This window comes from Ambystoma mexicanum, chromosome 14, assembly GCF_040938575.1.
Source record: "Ambystoma mexicanum isolate Mex_15411 chromosome 14, UKY_AmexF1_1, whole genome shotgun sequence".
Classification (NCBI taxonomy): domain Eukaryota; kingdom Metazoa; phylum Chordata; class Amphibia; order Caudata; family Ambystomatidae; genus Ambystoma; species Ambystoma mexicanum.
Genome location: NC_090940.1, coordinates 626071972 through 626090145, shown reverse-complemented (window position 1 = coordinate 626090145; position 18174 = coordinate 626071972). Strand labels below are relative to the sequence as shown.

Genomic DNA, 18174 nt, shown 5'->3' with positions numbered 1-18174 from the left:
TGAGCACCAGCAGTTTCTGCCGGGACTTCGTGCTTCCATACCAGCATATGCACAGTGTAATCTCCACAGCTTCCAACAACCCTCTTAAAGTTGACAGCCAGGCTGTCAGCATAGACACGCTGGCCATCATTGTCCCCAGACTGCTCCGTCTCCATATAGCAATGAAGGATGATTGCATAAGGCTTTGGCTGTTGTGCCAATCAGAAAGTGGCACCCTCAATCACGGTCAGTTGGTCTAGAGGATCTTACAATGCTGCCTCTGATCCTATGTTGGAGTTGAGTCTGCTCGGTATATCTAGTTAATCAGTTAGCGGAGGGAATCGTGTGATGCGACTGTTGCAACAACCCCCTATGGCAGCCGATAGCTCACGTTGTAGAATGCTGGAACCACAGAAGCGTGGGCCCCTTTGGGCCCACCAAGACAAAGCAAATATAGGATTCTGTGAGAGCGGGTGTCTGCAAATGTTGGCTGCATCTGTATGAGCACAGTAGCTGACACAAAGTTAGGAAAGGCCCCAGTAACGGTGAAGAGCCTCGCCCTTGGCAAACGCCAGAAAAGTAAGCAACCTCATCATGAGATCTCCCTGCTATTCAACAATCCATGAATATCTTTTCAAGTGAGTGGGGTCCGGACACATTTCGAAATGAGTAGTAACCCTTTGAAATGAAGCCCATGTAAGTGAAAGTCTCATTTATCATGATCTTTTTTAATCATGGACAGCCTCATTGTTCAGGTAGCAAGAAGGAGAACTTGCTTAATCCTCACCCACACATTATCTGTCATGAAGAGGGACTGTTTATGAATTGAGTGTGCATGCCCATGATGGCCCATGATGGAGAAAATGCTTTACAAGATGCGTTTCCTTCTTCACAAGATGGTGATGAGGACCCTATAGTATGACCCCCACTGTTGAGCTCTCCATTCTCCATTTTAGGGAACTCCCCTTCAAACCTGCTGGACCTGCCACTATCCCATTCCTCTGGGCTGTTCTAGTCTGCATTGCTTTCCACTAAGCAATATCCACTTCTAAGCTGACATCAATCTCAAATAAATGGAGATCATCTAGAGCACTATCTGCCACCAATCAGCAAACACCTTCTCACAATACTCCTTGACAGCAAACAGGCATTGCTCTGGTGCCATGTTCCTTCTCCTGGAGAGTTCCCAGAGACTATCCTCTTCCCGGGTCACACCTGTCGGATCTGTGTGGCCTTGTACCTTCTCAGCGTTATCTTAACACGTGTACATCTTTTTTCGCCTCTTGGATTATACTTTATTTATAGGAGTTGTTAACAGAGTTCATCTGCGGCTATTTTTTAAGTCGTTTGGAGCAATTAATCACAAATACACATAAGCTACTTTTTAAACTTCCAGTTCCATTTCACCTTAATGTGGATGATTTTTTTGTAGCCCAGCTATGCATGTACATTTTTAAATGAAGTGCACACATGAAACACACCTATCATTTGATATAAGATGATCACATCCTAGTAATGCAGTTTTTTAAAAATATTTTTTTGCATACTTTACTTTTAAAAATTAAAACATAGCTGTAGGATGTAGTAATGCACTGTTTAAATTGCAAGCAGGACAATGTGCAATTTACTGTTATAAACTGAAGTTTGACATCAGTCGGGATTGTAAAGATGCCTTTCTTCTATTGCACAGATAGTTGCAGCAATAATGGCAATAACAGGAATTGTTATGATGGCGTATGCAGATGGCTTTCATGGGGATTCAATCATCGGCGTCGCATTCGCTGTTGGTTCTGCCTCTACCTCAGCACTATATAAGGTAATTACTTTGTACTTTCTTGTGAATTACATGGATGATTTTAACATTATTGCAAATCCTGCCTTCTCATATGGTTTTGGTATAATCTCCTTGATCTTCTGAATGCACAGATAGGATTGCAAGGGCCTGTGTGGATGGAAAAGGGGACTTCTGGAAATGGTGTATTATATCTATATATATATATATATATATATATATATACATATATATATATATATATATTGTTTTTTTGTTTAAGATTTATGGTTCAATTAAATAAACCTTTATCTTTCCATCCAGAATAATAAATATAGAAAACCAGAAGACAAGAAAATGTGTTTGTTGAATCAATTAACGTCCAACCGTTCCATGTAAAACCAACATTTCATCAGTTACCTCTAAAACGTTGGTTAGGATGTGCACCATCCCCTTCACTTTTCCCGTCTGAACACTTGCCATTCAATGCCCCCTCTCCCTGCCCCCCAGAAGTTATTTTTAAAACGGAATGGTCGCAATTAACAGTGGGCAAGATTTGCCTGCTGTAATCTAAGTCAAGGTAGCTTCGGCGTCAATTTACCAATGTGCCTCGTGCGGATCTCTGTTAGTCCTGAACAAAACAAGACCTCATCAAGAGTTGGGCGGTAATACAGCGGTTTTCCCGTCGAGCGTAATTAGCGCTAACGCCAAGCCTCCCGGCGGATAGTCCACCAGATCACGAGCACAGGGACATGGCGGTAGAGCAAATAGCACCGGACGGGAAAAAGGGCCAAGAACCCGTAAATCCAGTGCACCGTGCGCTACCGCCATACTGCACTAATAGCCATAAGCGCGGGAAACGCATCAACGCCGGAATGGGAAATAAAGCGGCGGCCATCTTGGAAATCACAATCCGTCAGATATCACAGCCCCTGCAAGCCATCCACCCCTGGGAAGAGTGAATTATGTCACAGGAGCGCACTAGGGGCAAGTCAGCCCTGGACAGGGTCAGAAAGCCAAAATTTAGTGACCAGGAGCTGGCCGTACTGGTGGAGGAGGCAGAGATCCACCATGATGAACTGCAGCAGTGCAAGACAAGTGGCCAGCGCTGTGCACAGATCTGGCGGAACATCAGCCAAAGGGTGTCTGCAGTGGGGCGCGTGCCCCGGGATCGCGAGGACTGTCGCAAACGCCTCAATGACTTGCGGGTGAGAGTCCGCAGCATTCTCTCACAGCACAGGAGTGCAAACAGGGGCACTGGAGGAGGGCCACCACCACCACAACCACCCGAACTCACACCCTGGAATAGAAGATGACTGCTCTAATCGACATGGGCACCATAGAGGAAATTGGTGGTGCGGAGGCAGGCACTGGTATTGAGCCAACTGCAGATGAGTCCCACCCCGAATACATGCATCTGAAAGGACCACACATGCAGACCCTGAGTGAATAAATGTGATGAAATGTGTGTGAGGCACTGCAGACACCCATAACTGAGCCCTTGAACCATTGAACCGTAGTGCTGCCTAGACTCCCCTGCACGTGCAGTGCATCAATACAAGGGGCAGGGGACAGACATCCATAGCCATGAGACAGCTACGTAAAGTGTGAGTGTGCATGAATACACCCCCAGAACCTTGAGCATGGTGCATCCCAACCCCGCATGTGATGATGGCACACAAACCTTTCCATGTAGTGTTCCTCAACACTCACACATTCCACCAATCACTACATGGAGATTGAACAAAATGCAAGTGCCATGCATAATTGATACTGCCTACAATCCCACTTGATGGCATGAACTGCTTGATACCTATGTAGGTTGCCTTGAACTCATTCCACACCCTATGTACCCCAAGGGCACACAACGAACTTCACTGGATGACGATGAGGAGGCCACTCCATAACAGCGCCCGAGGCAGCGTACCTCGACCAGCACCACCACCACACAGAGGGGCTGCGCGGAAGGGAACTGACGCCGGACCCATCTGTCATGATCTCTGCTTCCAAAAGGTCAGGGTTTTCCCAACTCCCTTGGAAGCAGATCCATAACCCAGGTTCCGAGTGCCAACCAGTCCCAATTGGGACCTTTTGGACCCAGTCCTGGCGCCAGTGGCACCAGGCTCATAAATATGCCCAGTCCCAGCGCTGGAAGTGCCGGGCTCATAATGCTTGGGTGGACTTACCTTCAGCAGACCATGCTGCTTACTTGCCTGTCAGTTGAGCCTCTGATCCTCTTCTGTTTGGAACTACTTTTCCTGTTGGGTGGGGCTGGAGCCACTCCCTAGATTCAGAACACTGGAACTCTTCTGGAAGGCAGGAACTCTTTTCTTACCAGGAACTCTTTTCTTACTTAGGCGTGGCTGTGGAAGGAGACACCTAAGCACTACAGGAGGCTATTTAAACCACACCCGGTGGATGAATCTTGCTTTGCGTTATTCTGCAACCTCTGAAGCAGAACGCTCATCGTGTCTTCTGCATCCGGTCCAGGGCCTAAGGAAAAAGGCTTACCATCCTGAATCCAGTCTTCAGCAACACCTATAAAGACAAGAAAGAACAGGTTAGCATTCCGGCATCTGAAAGGCAAAGGCTTACCATCCTGAATCCAGTCTTCAGCAACACCTATAAAGACAAGAAAGAACAGGTTAGCATTCCAGCATCTGAAAGGCAAAGGCCTACCTACTCTTCGTGCGCTCCGGAGGTCTTCACACTGCATTCCGGCATCTGAAAGACAAAACAAGGTGCGTTTAAAGACATTGGGGAACTTTAATACTCACGTGCCATACTCCTTTCCACATCTAATCCAGTGGGTATTCCGGCACCCTGCAGCCGCTCCGAACTCGTACCTGCAAATTAAAAAGACAGTTAGAGCGCATAGTGAAGCAGGCAACAAGCGCTTACTTACGTGCTTCCAGGCGCTTCTATTCATCACACGGGCTCCATCTTCAACTCACTTCAGCCCGTCATCCGCCATCGCCGGAACCCTGCAAAACAAGAGACATCATTACTAAAGACTTTAAAGACATTTGAATGACTCGAAACTTACCGTTCGTGCAGTAAACGACGGACAGCAGTCCTCTGAAGTCAAGAGGCCTGCGCTACCTATCCAGTGAAGAAACTGGTTACAGCACCCTGCCCCGAGGCAGATGGAGAGCTCGGCATTCACTTACCTAAGGTGAGAGCGTTAACCTTTGGGGGTCTACAGGAGAGGAGAAGAGGAAAGAGATAGGGACACCCCAATAACCCCAGTTCATTAACCCCATATTTTCTATCTGCAGACATCTTACTCTACACGTCAGGCATACAGTGCACAGAGGTCCAGCCCAAAGAGCCAACCGGGTGCTACACATCACCTTTGAAGATACGGTAGTCGCCCAGTCAAGACCGGCGCCTCTGCGAGAATCAGGTGAGCGTTACAGAACGCAAAGCCTACCGCAAAACTCTCGCCCAGGCGCTATGGAAACCTCGGATACTGACCCCCTAGCCCGGTTACTTGGGGAACTAAGGGCAGAAGTGCATGCAGCTCGTCAGGAAACGAATGCTCTAAGAAGGGAACTAATTATTTCCAAGGAGAGAACAGACAATCTTGCTAGACAAGTGCTACAGTCACAAGCCGGACAGACCCCGTTACCCGCATCAGGGGCAAATCTTCCTTCAACATCCTCTATGAATCCAGTGCAGATCAACCTACCTGGGAATGTACCTCTGGCTCCGCCTGCACGATTTTCTGGTGACCCAAAGAGGTTTGCAGTATTTATCAATCAGTGCCGGTTGCACTTCTTATGCCGGCCAGCAGCCTTTCCAACTGATCAAGCAAAAGTAGCTTTTGTACTTTCGTACCTTAGTGGCAATGCGGCAGACTGGTCGATCCCTCTAGTTAATCAAGATGATCCGGTTCTCCATGATTTTCAAGCCTTTCAGCTTAGTATGGAAAAACTGTTCGCAAGACATTCACAGGGGCAGGCCTTGGACAATGAGCTTCTTTCGTTGCGACAGGGTAATCAAGACCTTTTGGCTTATATTGCATCTTTCAATAGACTAATAGTGGAAACTCAATGGCCTGAGGACAAAAGGATTACGCTGTTTTATAGAGGTCTACGTGGAGAGCTCAAAGACGTTTTAGCCCAAGTAGTGAATCCCCCACAAGACTGTTCGGATTATATAGACTTGGTCGTTCAAATAGATCACAGGCTGCAGAACAGGAAGGCCGATTGTTCCAAGTTTGATGCTCGAGTATTTTCCAAACCGCCAACTCCTTCCAAAGGAGTAGACTCCGGGGAACCCATGCAAATAGGGGGTATGAAAGGTCCTCTAACACAAAGGGAGCGGGAAAGGAGGAAACAGTTGCAATTATGCCTATATTGCGGAAACTCAGGGCACTTTCTTTGAGACTGTCCGGTGAAACCTGCCAAGAAGGCAGTAGGAGCTGCAGTTACCAAAGTTACAAACTCTGAGCAGGGAAACGACCTCGCCCGACAAGAATAGAGGTCCTCTTGCCGAGCGTGAAAACCAGTTCCGTGACCTCGCATTTCGTGATACCTATGGTCCTCATTAGCCCTGATAATCCGGATCGATTACATGCAATTGAAGCTTACGTCGACAGCGGTGCCATCGGCAATTATGTGGATCATGAAATGGTTTTGAGGATGAATCTAACTCTTTGTCCCAAGGCTGTAAAGGACGTCATTACTACGGTGGATGGTACGGAGATAGCCTCCGGGCCAGTAACGCATACCACTCAAGAGGTGACGCTAGTAAGTCAAGATGGACACCATGAGAAGATCGTGTTCGATGTGATCAAGGCCCCTCAGTTTCAGATTATTCTCGGAATACCTTGGTTAGAGAAACACAATCCTCTGATCGATTGGCGAGCAAGAACGGTCCAGTTTCCAGAATGTGTCTCTACTTGTCACCCTCCACCTGGTGTTGCACTGGCCGCAATTTCTTCAGAGACTCCCCAGTTACCTCCCGAATACCTAGAATACCAAGATGTTTTCCGGAAGGATCAGGCTAACTCTCTACCTCCTCATAGGTCTTATGACTGCCAGATAGACCTGATACCTGGATCTACTCCTCCTTGTAGTAGAATTTATGCCCTCACCGAGCCTGAGAACCTTCACCTTCGACAATACCTGGATCAATACCTGGCAAATGGGTTTATTCGTCCTTCCAAGTCCCCTGCTTCTTCAGCTTTGTTCTTCGTTCCAAAAAAGGAAGGAGACCTTAGAACTTGTATCGATTATCGCTCCCTGAACCAGATCACCGTTAAGAATAGATATCCGTTACCTTTGATCCCTGAACTCCTGGACCAAGTCAGAAAAGCATGCATATATACAAAGCTGGATCTTAGAGGAGCTTACCACTTGGTACGAGTAAAAGAGGGCGATGAATGGAAGACGGCCTTCCGCACCAAGTATGGGCTATTTGAATATCAGGTCATGCCCTTCGGACTTTGTAATGCCCCGGCCGCCTTTCAATATTTTATGAACGATGTCCTCAGAGAGCTCATAGATGTATGTGTTGTTGTTTACATTGACGACATCCTCGTTTATTCTTCATCGGAATCTGAACATCGGAAACACGTGAAAATGGTCCTCGAAAGATTGCGTCAACACAAACTTTTCGCAAAGTTGGAAAAATGTGTTTTCAACGTGACTGAAGTTGAATTCTTGGGATTCATATTATCACCTGGCGGAGTGCGTATGGATTCAAAGAAGGTCGATGCAGTTCTCAAATGGCCATCACCATCCTCCGTAAAAGGTGTGCAAAGCATGTTAGGCTTCGCTAACTTTTACCGCAGGTTTATCCCCGAATTCTCTCGAATAGTCCAGCCCATCACTGCCTTGTTAAAGAAAAACAAACGTTTTGAATGGTCTACCGAGGCGGAACAAGCTTTCCAGGATTTGAAGACTAAATTTATCTCTGCACCAATCTTAAAACACCCTCGCCCCGAACTCCCCTACATCGTGGAAACTGATGCTTCAAGCCTTGCCATGGGGGCAGTTCTATCACAAAAGGACCCGGTAACCAATCAGTTGCATCCCGTGGCATTTTGGTCCCGCAAATTCTCGCCTCCTGAAATCAATTACACGATTACTGACAAGGAACTTCTGGCTAACAAGTCTGCCTTTAAGGCTTGGCGGCATTATCTGCTGGGGGCCCGACACACCGTTACTGTGATTACGGATCACCGAAACCTGCAATATTTGAAGACCGCAAAAGCCCAATCCTCTAGACAACTCCGTTGGGCATTATTCTTTGCCGAGTTTGACTTCATAATTACCTATCGACCTGGTACAAAGACCGGTAAAGCCGATGCCCTTTCTCGGATGGGAGTGGAAGAACACTTGGTCAACCCTAAACCTGTACCAATCATTCCTGAACAAAGAATTCTGGGTGTAATCGCCACAGAATCCATAGAGGAAGTTAAGGATAAAGCCAGGCAACTTGTAACTCCAGCAGACATACAGAATTGGCATCTGCAGGGAAAGGACTTTGCAGTAAAGGACAACTTATTGTATTTCCAAGAACGATTATACCTACCCAGCACAGATTTACAGAAAAAAGTAATCTCTTGTTATCACGACTCTTTAATGGAAGGTCATCCCGGTATAGCCAAGACCTCAGAAAAGATCAAGCGCTACTTCTGGTGGCCGTCTTGGAAAAAAGATATCAGAGACTTTATAATGTCCTGTGGAGTATGCGCCCAAAACAAGAGTCAAAAGGAAAGACCAGCAGGCCTCTTACGCCCTATTGACATCCCACCTCGCCCTTGGCATACGCTTTCTATGGACTTCATCACCGATCTACCTCCATGCTCCGGATACAATACGATTCTAGTAATCGTGGACTTATTCTCCAAGATGGCGCATTTCATTCCGCTCAAAGGCTTGCCAACAGCAGCAACTCTGGCCCGAGAATTTCTCGAAAACATCGTCCGACTGCACGGTTTTCCTTCGGTTCTAATTTCGGATCGAGGTAGTCAATTTATTTCTCATTTTTGGCGAAGTTGCTGTCGGTCGGCTCAAATTGATGTGAGACTATCGACCAGTCACCACCCTCAGACCGACGGGCAAACCGAGAGGACCAATCAAACTCTGGAACAGTATTTACGCTGCATGCTGCAACAAACTGAAAAAACTTGGAAAGATATCCTTTGGATAGCCGAGTATGCCTACAATAACTCTGTCCATTCGGGAACTGGGAAAACCCCGTTTTTTCTTTTGTACAGCAGTCACCCTCGAACCTCGGAGTTGGATCCCCTCCAAGATCTTGAAACACCAGCAGTAGACTACCTGCATTCTACAATCACCCAAGCCTTTAAGGAAGCTGTTTCTCACCTTCAAAGGGCTAAAGAACAATACAAGAAAGGAGCAGATCAACATCGGAAGGAAGCCCCTCACTATCAAGTAGGGGATCAAGTCTGGTTATCCACCAAATATCTGTCTCTAAAAGGGCCACGCACATTCAACCCAAGATACCTTGGTCCCTATTCCATCACTACCATAGTAAACCCAGTAGCGGTCAAGTTGGACTTGCCCCCGCACATGAAGATACATCCGGTCTTCCACGTCTCTCTATTAAAACCCGTGCAACCTCAAACCCGACTAACCAAATCTCCAAAACCTATCCTAGTGGATGGAGAACTCGAGTTTGAAGTCAAAAGCATTCTGGACTCCAAGATCTCCAAATCTAAACTATTCTACCTAATTGACTGGAAAGGCTACGGCCCCCAAGAGAGATCCTGGGAACCTGCTGAATATGTCCACGCTCCTCGCCTAATCAAAAGATTTCACCGAACATTTCCTGACAAGCCAAAACCCCCGGAGAAGCCCGGTTTGGGAGGGGCCTTGAGGGGGGGTACTGTCATGATCTCTGCTTCCAAAAGGTCAGGGTTTTCCCAACTCCCTTGGAAGCAGATCCATAACCCAGGTTCCGAGTGCCAACCAGTCCCAATTGGGACCTTTTGGACCCAGTCCTGGCGCCAGTGGCACCAGGCTCATAAATATGCCCAGTCCCAGCGCTGGAAGTGCCGGGCTCATAATGCTTGGGTGGACTTACCTTCAGCAGACCATGCTGCTTACTTGCCTGCCAGTTGAGCCTCTGATCCTCTTCTGTTTGGAACTACTTTTCCTGTTGGGTGGGGCTGGAGCCACTCCCTAGATTCAGAACACTGGAACTCTTCTGGAAGGCAGGAACTCTTTTCTTACCAGGAACTCTTTTCTTACTTAGGCGTGGCTGTGGAAGGAGACACCTAAGCACTACAGGAGGCTATTTAAACCACACCCGGTGGATGAATCTTGCTTTGCGTTATTCTGCAACCTCTGCAGCAGAACGCTCATCGTGTCTTCTGCATCCGGTCCAGGGCCTAAGGAAAAAGGCTTACCATCCTGAATCCAGTCTTCAGCAACACCTATAAAGACAAGAAAGAACAGGTTAGCATTCCGGCATCTGAAAGGCAAAGGCTTACCATCCTGAATCCAGTCTTCAGCAACACCTATAAAGACAAGAAAGAACAGGTTAGCATTCCGGCATCTGAAAGGCAAAGGCCTACCTACTCTTCGTGCGCTCCGGAGGTCTTCACACTGCATTCCGGCATCTGAAAGACAAAACAAGGTGCGTTTAAAGACATTGGGGAACTTTAATACTCACGTGCCATACTCCTTTCCACATCTAATCCAGTGGGTATTCCGGCACCCTGCAGCCGCTCCGAACTCGTACCTGCAAAATAAAAAGACAGTTAGAGCGCATAGTGAAGCAGGCAACAAGCGCTTACTTACGTGCTTCCAGGCGCTTCTATTCATCACACGGGCTCCATCTTCAACTCACTTCAGCCCGTCATCCGCCATCGCCGGAACCCTGCAAAACAAGAGACATCATTACTAAAGACTTTAAAGACATTTGAATGACTCGAAACTTACCGTTCGTGCAGTAAACGACGGACAGCAGTCCTCTGAAGTCAAGAGGCCTGCGCTACCTATCCAGTGAAGAAACTGGTTACAGCACCCTGCCCCGAGGCAGATGGAGAGCTCGGCATTCACTTACCTAAGGTGAGAGCGTTAACCTTTGGGGGTCTACAGGAGAGGAGAAGAGGAAAGAGATAGGGACACCCCAATAACCCCAGTTCATTAACCCCATATTTTCTATCTGCAGACATCTTACTCTACACGTCAGGCATACAGTGCACAGAGGTCCAGCCCAAAGAGCCAACCGGGTGCTACACATCACCTTTGAAGATACGGTAGTCGCCCAGTCAAGACCGGCGCCTCTGCGAGAATCAGGTGAGCGTTACACCATCCCACATCACCACAACACAGCCCAACCAGACCGCTGCAGCACCCACATGGCCGCAGGGTGTCAGCGCCTGGCTCACCCCAAGCCACCATGCAGACTTCCGATGCAGAGGGAGTCACCTGTGGCAGAGCCTGATGTGGGAGTGACAACCAGCTGCGCATCAGGCAGGACATTTGCATTCCCCCAGAAACAGCGATGCCGAAGGGATGGGCACACCACAGGGGACCCCAGGGCCAGTCACACAGGGAGCACAAACCCCACGTGTGCATGAGTGTCGTGTCCGCACACCAGAGCCAGATGTAGACACACCATCATATGGCAGCCGTGAAGACCGGCACTCAGAGCCCGGCAGCCGCATCCAAGCCGCCAACATGTCCTCATGCACCCCCCCCCAACAGCGCACAAGTGCCAGGCCGGTACCTGCCACACCAGGGGTATCTGTCGTCACGGGAGGAGCTGTGCAGGGACATCTGGACATAATTGAGGTCAAACAGACAAAAGTGGAATCCATGGCCAAAGTGCACAGCAGGCACATCAAGGCCATCAGCGCATACATACGGCATGGCTGCAAGTACATTGCTCGAGACAACGCGCGCACACGCAGAGTGGTGGAGCAATGCAGCTCAGCCCTGACAGGTTTTGGCAAAAGGGTACGGGAGTAGTGCGAGGCAGTATCTGCACTCGCTGAGCAGACAAGGGAAGCGAACAATCTTCTCCGTCAGCATCTGCAGGCAACCGGGTCAGTCCCATCAACCTTCACTACACCCACAGAGGGATCCCTTGAGCCTTCTCCTAGGCGCCGTTCATTGCGCCACCTGAGATCCCGCACACCAGAGGGGCAAGGACATGGAAAGCGCCTGCGACCATCATAGTTGGACATGGTTGTGGGTGCCCTGAGAACATGCACCTACCTGCACTGTTGTGGGGAATTAACTGGGGAAGGGGGGATTATGTGCTGGTTGTTCACTGGGAGGAGGGGGGATTGTGTGCTGGGTGTTCACTGGGGGGAGGGTGGATTGTGTGCTGGGTGTTCACTGGGGGAGGGGGGGTTGTGTGCTGGGTGTTCACTGGGGGGAGGGTGGTTTGTGTGCTGGGTGTTCATTGGGGGGATAGACAATCTTTGAATAAATCACGTTTAAAATTCATACAAAGCATGGACAGTTGTCATTGTGATTAAGTGCTTTTTAATGTTCAAGTGACATGTGCAAAATGTAGCCGTCACCCGTATAAATTATTTTTATTAATCAAGCCCTGTCTGGCCAACCTCCCCTCTCTCAGCCCATTCCTGTGTGCACGTGCAACACCTTCTGGCACATCATCACCTTCACTCCCATCCTCAGGTGGCTGCACATGAGCATCGTGGGGCAGTGGCACATTCCTGCGACAGCAAATGTTGTGCAGCATGGCACCTGTCAGTACAATTTTTCCAACTTTTTCAGGTGCATACATCAATGCCCCTCCCGTACGGTCTAGGCACTGGAAGCGTGCCTTCAGCAGTCCAAATGCCCTCTCCAGGCAGATGCGTGTACATCCATGGGCAATGTTGTATGCCAGCTCAGCTGTAGTGTGTGGATGACGCACAGGGGTCATGAGCCATATGTACTGGGGATATCCAGAATCACCTGCAGGGGAGAGAAAGCAGGTATGGGGACAAGGTAGGTTCAGAGGGTGCACAAGGCTCAGTCATCAGTGACATTGTCAGCAGGTTCAAGTTTGTGTCGTGAAGGTCATGCTATCCCATTGCAATGTTGACATCCAACCTTTGACTTTCAGGACATACATGGTGTAAGGTTGCCATACAGCTGTGTATCTATGTATTTGTGAGTTGTTATGTGCATCACACTCATGTATTACATGTGGCCTACTTATCATTTGGTCACTTACATTGTGGAGTGTGCTGTGCTAGGAGCAGCATTGAATCAATGGAGTACTCACAACTTGATACGCCTATTTTTCTCAATGTAACAGTACTCTGTCCCTTGTCACTGGAGGAGGGGACCCTTCCATCTGCTTGTGCATGTGACAAGTGGTTAGCCCATGTGTCATTGGCATTCCCTTTGGCTGCTGTTGCATTTGCTGGTTGCCACTATTATGTACTGTTCTCCAGGCATGTGATTGGCCAATCAGGGGTCGGTGTTTCAGGAATGTACATTGTCATTAATCAGACTACTTATGTGTAGTCTTTTTGTGGATGTGCTGAGTAACATTGGCATGACTGTCGGGTGGCCAGGGTGGATGTCTGTACTGTGTCGGGGTGTGTCGGGTTGGGAAGCTATAGTGTAACACACACAGGAGGCTTTGCGGTAGTAGGCCTTCCATATGTGACTGTGCTGCCACATGTCTTTTACATCCTGACTGGGTGTGTTCTGCTGTGTTGGACATGTCCAAGGGTTCTTGTGCAAGGTACATGCATGGAAATTCTGCAGTGATGGTGCTGCCTATTGCCATGCAGGGATTTCACTGTGTATGACCAGCCCCATCAGATGTGAATCAACATGCATTACGGGCTACATTTGTACTCACCCCGCATCCATGTGTTTTGGCCTCAGTGCCTTTCCATGTACGCTGGCAGGGTACTGTTGCGCAGGACCATGGAGTCGTGGGTGGATCCTGGGTAGCGGGCACAGCAGTGGCTGAAGGTGAGGTCAGGGCTACATGTCATCTGCACATTCAGGGAATGGTAATTTTTCCGGTTTCTGTAGGCTGCCTCATGTGCCTGGGGTGGTACGAGTGCTACATGTGCAGTCCAGGGCTGCTGCTACATTCGGAATTTGGGCAATGGCATGGAATTGACCCTTCAGCTGGTTCACCTGTGCCTGTGTGGCTGGCAATGCAATGTGCTCATTCACATGTATCAACAGTGCATCCAGCACCTGTCCCAGTATGGCACTGAAGGTGGACTGGACCATTCCGTGTATCATGTCAACGTGTGTTGGTAGCTGCCAGTCCTAAGGAATTGTAGCACGGAAACAAGCTTCACAAGCGGGGGTACTGCTGTGCTGATGGCTATGCGGCTGCCGATGTCAGCCTGGATTGTGTCCAGCAACTGGGTGATGGTTGCCCTGTCCAGCCTATATTCGGTCACCAACTGCCCATCAGTCAGGGCCCAGGGTGTTGGCCTGGGCCTGGGGATGGCTGGCCGCCTTGCTGGTGGTGCTCTCCTCCTCCTTCTCCTCATCCCCACCACCCCTTGTGCTTCCAGGACCCTGGCCTGGTTGGCTGGCCTCTGTAGCTCCAGGCGCAGCAGGTAAATGTCCACATCAAGGTTCCTGGCTCCAAATGGCAGCATGGTGTTTGGAAGTGTATGTTGGGTATGGGTGGGTCCTTTGTAGGCCTCTGATTTGCATTGGTTTCACCTGGGCCCTTATTGCTGTCTCCTCCCTGCTCCTGCTGGTGTAATGGTGTTGGGGAGGGTGCGCTGTGCATGGGTGGGTCCTTTGTAGGCCTCTGATTTGCATTGGTTTCACCTGGGCCCTTATTGCTGTCTCCTCCCTGCTCCTGCTGGTGTAATGGTGTTGGGGAGGGTGCGCTGTGCATGGGTGGGTCCTTTGTAGGCCTCTGATTTGCATTGGTTTCACCTGGGCCCTTATTGCTATGCCTTGGGGTCTTTTACCGCCAGCATTTTGCTGGGGGTATTTTCGGCGGATTATCCGCCACTTTTCTGGCGCTAATAGCGCCTACGCCAGACTCGTGATTGCTATGTTTTAGCGCGAATGGAGACTGGCGCTTTTACAGCCGACGCTTTTACAGCTAGTTGTACTTGCGCTGGCTGTAATGGTGCCGGCGGTATTTGTACTCGTGATCCGACGGACCCTTAAATTCGGCGCTGATATCGTTACCGCCGATTTTAAGGGTTACTGCCAAACTCGTGATAAGGCCCAAAATATGTTTTAATGTTTCTATGGTTTCCTGCAAGTAGCAGAATGTACATCTGGAATCCAAGACTTGTCCATATAGTGTCAGGATTTGTCTTGTCAGCAAGATGTTGAAGCAAAATCTCATGAAGTGCGATCTGTACCATTCAGATGGAAAGTGTTTTAGGTATTTGGGAACAGAGTCATATGTTTCTTTCGTCATGTGAGTTTGACCCCTTGCCCTCAGAGTCCCAATCCAATCATATTCTTTCAGAAGTTTTTTGACTTTCCCCGGATGTAATTGGAGGGTATCCAAACAAGTACCCAAGAAGTCTACTGGGGCTAAGCATGTTTTCCCCATTGGTCTAGAAGCTTGCTATCTTTGAGGTGTTTCTCCTGCATTAGAATTGAGTAGGGCACAGGCTTTGGGTCCAATATGCATTTTCTAAATTGAGATAACTTCCAGACCGAGCTGGCATATATCAATGACAGCCCCAACTTGTATCTAATCACTGCTATTTTGACAATTCCTCCAAAAAATGCTTCTAGCTTGCCCCAGATTACCCCAGATTTTCCATGACCCAGCCTCTGCTTCATATGTCAAATATGCGACAGCCTTTAGGGCTTTTACTTTTATTTTCAGATCTTGCTGGTGCAGAATATCTGCCCAACTGGAGTTTATCCGTATACCGAGCTATACTAGTGAGTTAACCTGGGATAGGATCTGGTTCCCTAAGTCCCATTTAAATATTCTTTTCTGTCTACCCATTCCACAGGAGAAGACAAAAATGTTGGTTTTGGTGATGTGTATTTCTAGGCCATTCTTTGCATGTGTTTTTGTAGATCTGTTAACGCTCTCTGGAGGCCTATGGGTGTTTGGCCCATACGGACTACATCTTCTGCGTATAATATACGTGATATTTTTTGGCCATTAATCTGTCGTGGGAATATATTAGCCTGATTCTCCCCATTTTTTATATCTGCTAAGAAGTTAAATAAAGTAGGCAACAAAAGGTATCCCTGTTTTAGTCCTCGATACATGGGGATTTCTTTTGTTAAAGTTCCATGATCGTGCAATCTAATTTGGACTCTGGCTGAGGAATATAGGGTATTTATGGGTCACAGTATCTCATTAGGGCAGTTTCCAGCCTCTATTTTTGCCCTTAGTAAGTTCCTATCCACCATGTCAAACACTTTTCTCAGATCTATAAAAGAGAGATATATTTTAGATTGCATTGTTAAGGGAGTACCTTCACGTAAGTTTATCACAAACAAGTTTAGCTCCTTCCCGACTACCGGGACAAACCCAGATTGTCGCGGGTCAAAGCTACTGGTCTCTTCAATCCACTTTCTATAAGGTTTTAATAGTAGGGTCGCAAAGTGTTTCCCTACAACATCCAGAAGGGTGATAGGTCGATAGTTTGAAGTATTAGTCCTGTTGCCCTTCTTAAAGATGGGGACAATAATGGATAGTCCCTGATCTGATGACCTGAGTAAAGAGATCAAAGATGAACAGGATGCAAGCCTCTCTATGTTCTTTATCATTGAATTTGTTAATCCATCTGGACCAGGTCATTCAAGGCACTGCCTTTCTTTATCAGGATCTCTGCTCGAGCCACAATACTGTCCAGATTGGACTATTGTAACTACCTGTTGATCGGAGCATCTTCGAGCAACCTGAGAAATTCTCAAACACTACAGAACGACATGGTTCACATCACAAAAAAGATCTCAAGAAGATGCAGCATCATGGAACACAGAAGTGGCCTGCACTGGCTTCCATTGAATGAGCATATCATCTTCAGGAGCCTCACCATTGCTCACCCATGTATCTTGGGAACTGCCCCGAAGTATTGAAATGCCTTGATAGGACCTTTCCCTCCCAGCTTAAATTTAATTTAATATCCTCTGTCTCATTTTCAAATCCCTCTATGGTTCTAGCTCCACCCTACCTTTCGTCTCTCCTCACTTTCTGCACCCCTTCTCGCCCCCTCCGCTCTGCCGATTTTTTCCTACTCGCTCCTCTTCCATCACCCTACGCCCCATCCCGCTTCCGTTCCTTCCAACTTCTTGCTCCTTACCATTGGAACCGTCTCCCTCTCCCTATCCGCTCTATCTCCTGCTACCCCTCTTTCCGATCTTCTCTAAAATCATATTTCCTCGAAACCCCACCCTGACATATTCTACTACCTCTCTCTCTTGATCCTACCACCCATCCTAACTCCTCCTTGTTGCCTCTCCCACTACAGTCTTACATCACTCATGTTACACCTCTGCATTCAAGTAAACTGTTGTAAACTGTTGCATGTACTGCTCTCTGTTACTTGATTCACATGTTGTTCTACAATGCTTATTGTATTCTTTTGGTCCTCTTGTAAAGCGCTTTGGCGTAAAGCGCTACATAAAAATGTAATAAATACAAATAAATCAAGGCTATCCATGGGGATAGTCCATCACTGGTTCACCTCATTCCTGAGTTCCACTGGGAAACCATATTCCATCCCATAGAGATCTTTATAAAAGTTCATCCAAGCCTCCTCAGTCACCACATTAATTAGGGCAGATCAAATAGAGGTAGTTATTATTATTATTTAGCTATTGCCAGATCTGTCTAATATCTTTCTTTTCTAAAGCCGTAAGCATGGCTTCTGCATCTTTTTGAGTTAGCACTGCTTTATACCCACGCAACCAGTATTTATATCTTGTTCTTCTGTTTTTCAATAACAGGGAGCAAGCTTTTGTTACAAGCTTCCTTATCATTTTAAAATCTCGGTTAAGCAATTTTTTTCTCTTGTATGATCTTTCCATTGCCCACGTGGCAATGAGGCGGGTGCAAGCTTCCTCCCACTCTAACTGGTCTGGAGAATTCTAACACCAAGGGAGCATATTTTATATCAGCTTGTTGTTCCCATTGTCTCTCAAAGCCCTCCAGCAATGTTGGAATATCTTGGGATCTCAGTCTTAGGCAGGTTCTTGTGTTGGTGTCCGCCACCTTAAACCGCCACCTTTCCTCTTTCCTACAATTTCTTTCCCCCCCAAGTAAGCTTCAAAAGGGTAGGGTCGCTAGTTTGTTTTAGTATAATTTCCATTAGGTGTGTGTCTCCCAATATATTTAGCTAAACATATATGTAGTCTAGAATCGAGGAATGGGTGCCGTTTGACCAGGTTGCTTTTGCTGGCTGGTCTCTCTTCGCTTGGCCATTAAGCAGGTAGTGATCTTTGGAGTGCATTGTCCTGAGCGATGTTGCGGCACGTTGCATATGTCCACTCGCCTAC

The 18174-nt window shown here is 47.7% G+C and overlaps 1 protein-coding gene across 5 annotated transcripts in view; it reads left to right on the top strand.

Moving 5' to 3' along the window:
* The window catches only part of SLC35F4 (solute carrier family 35 member F4), a 647823-nt gene that overhangs the window by 481801 nt on the left and 147848 nt on the right, over positions 1-18174 (top strand). For all 5 annotated transcript variants that reach the window (XM_069638081.1, XM_069638080.1, XM_069638083.1 and 2 more), the window contains one exon: positions 1670-1795. In XM_069638081.1, the coding sequence (XP_069494182.1) occupies positions 1670-1795 (126 nt within the window). The remainder of the gene's footprint in view (positions 1-1669; positions 1796-18174) is intronic.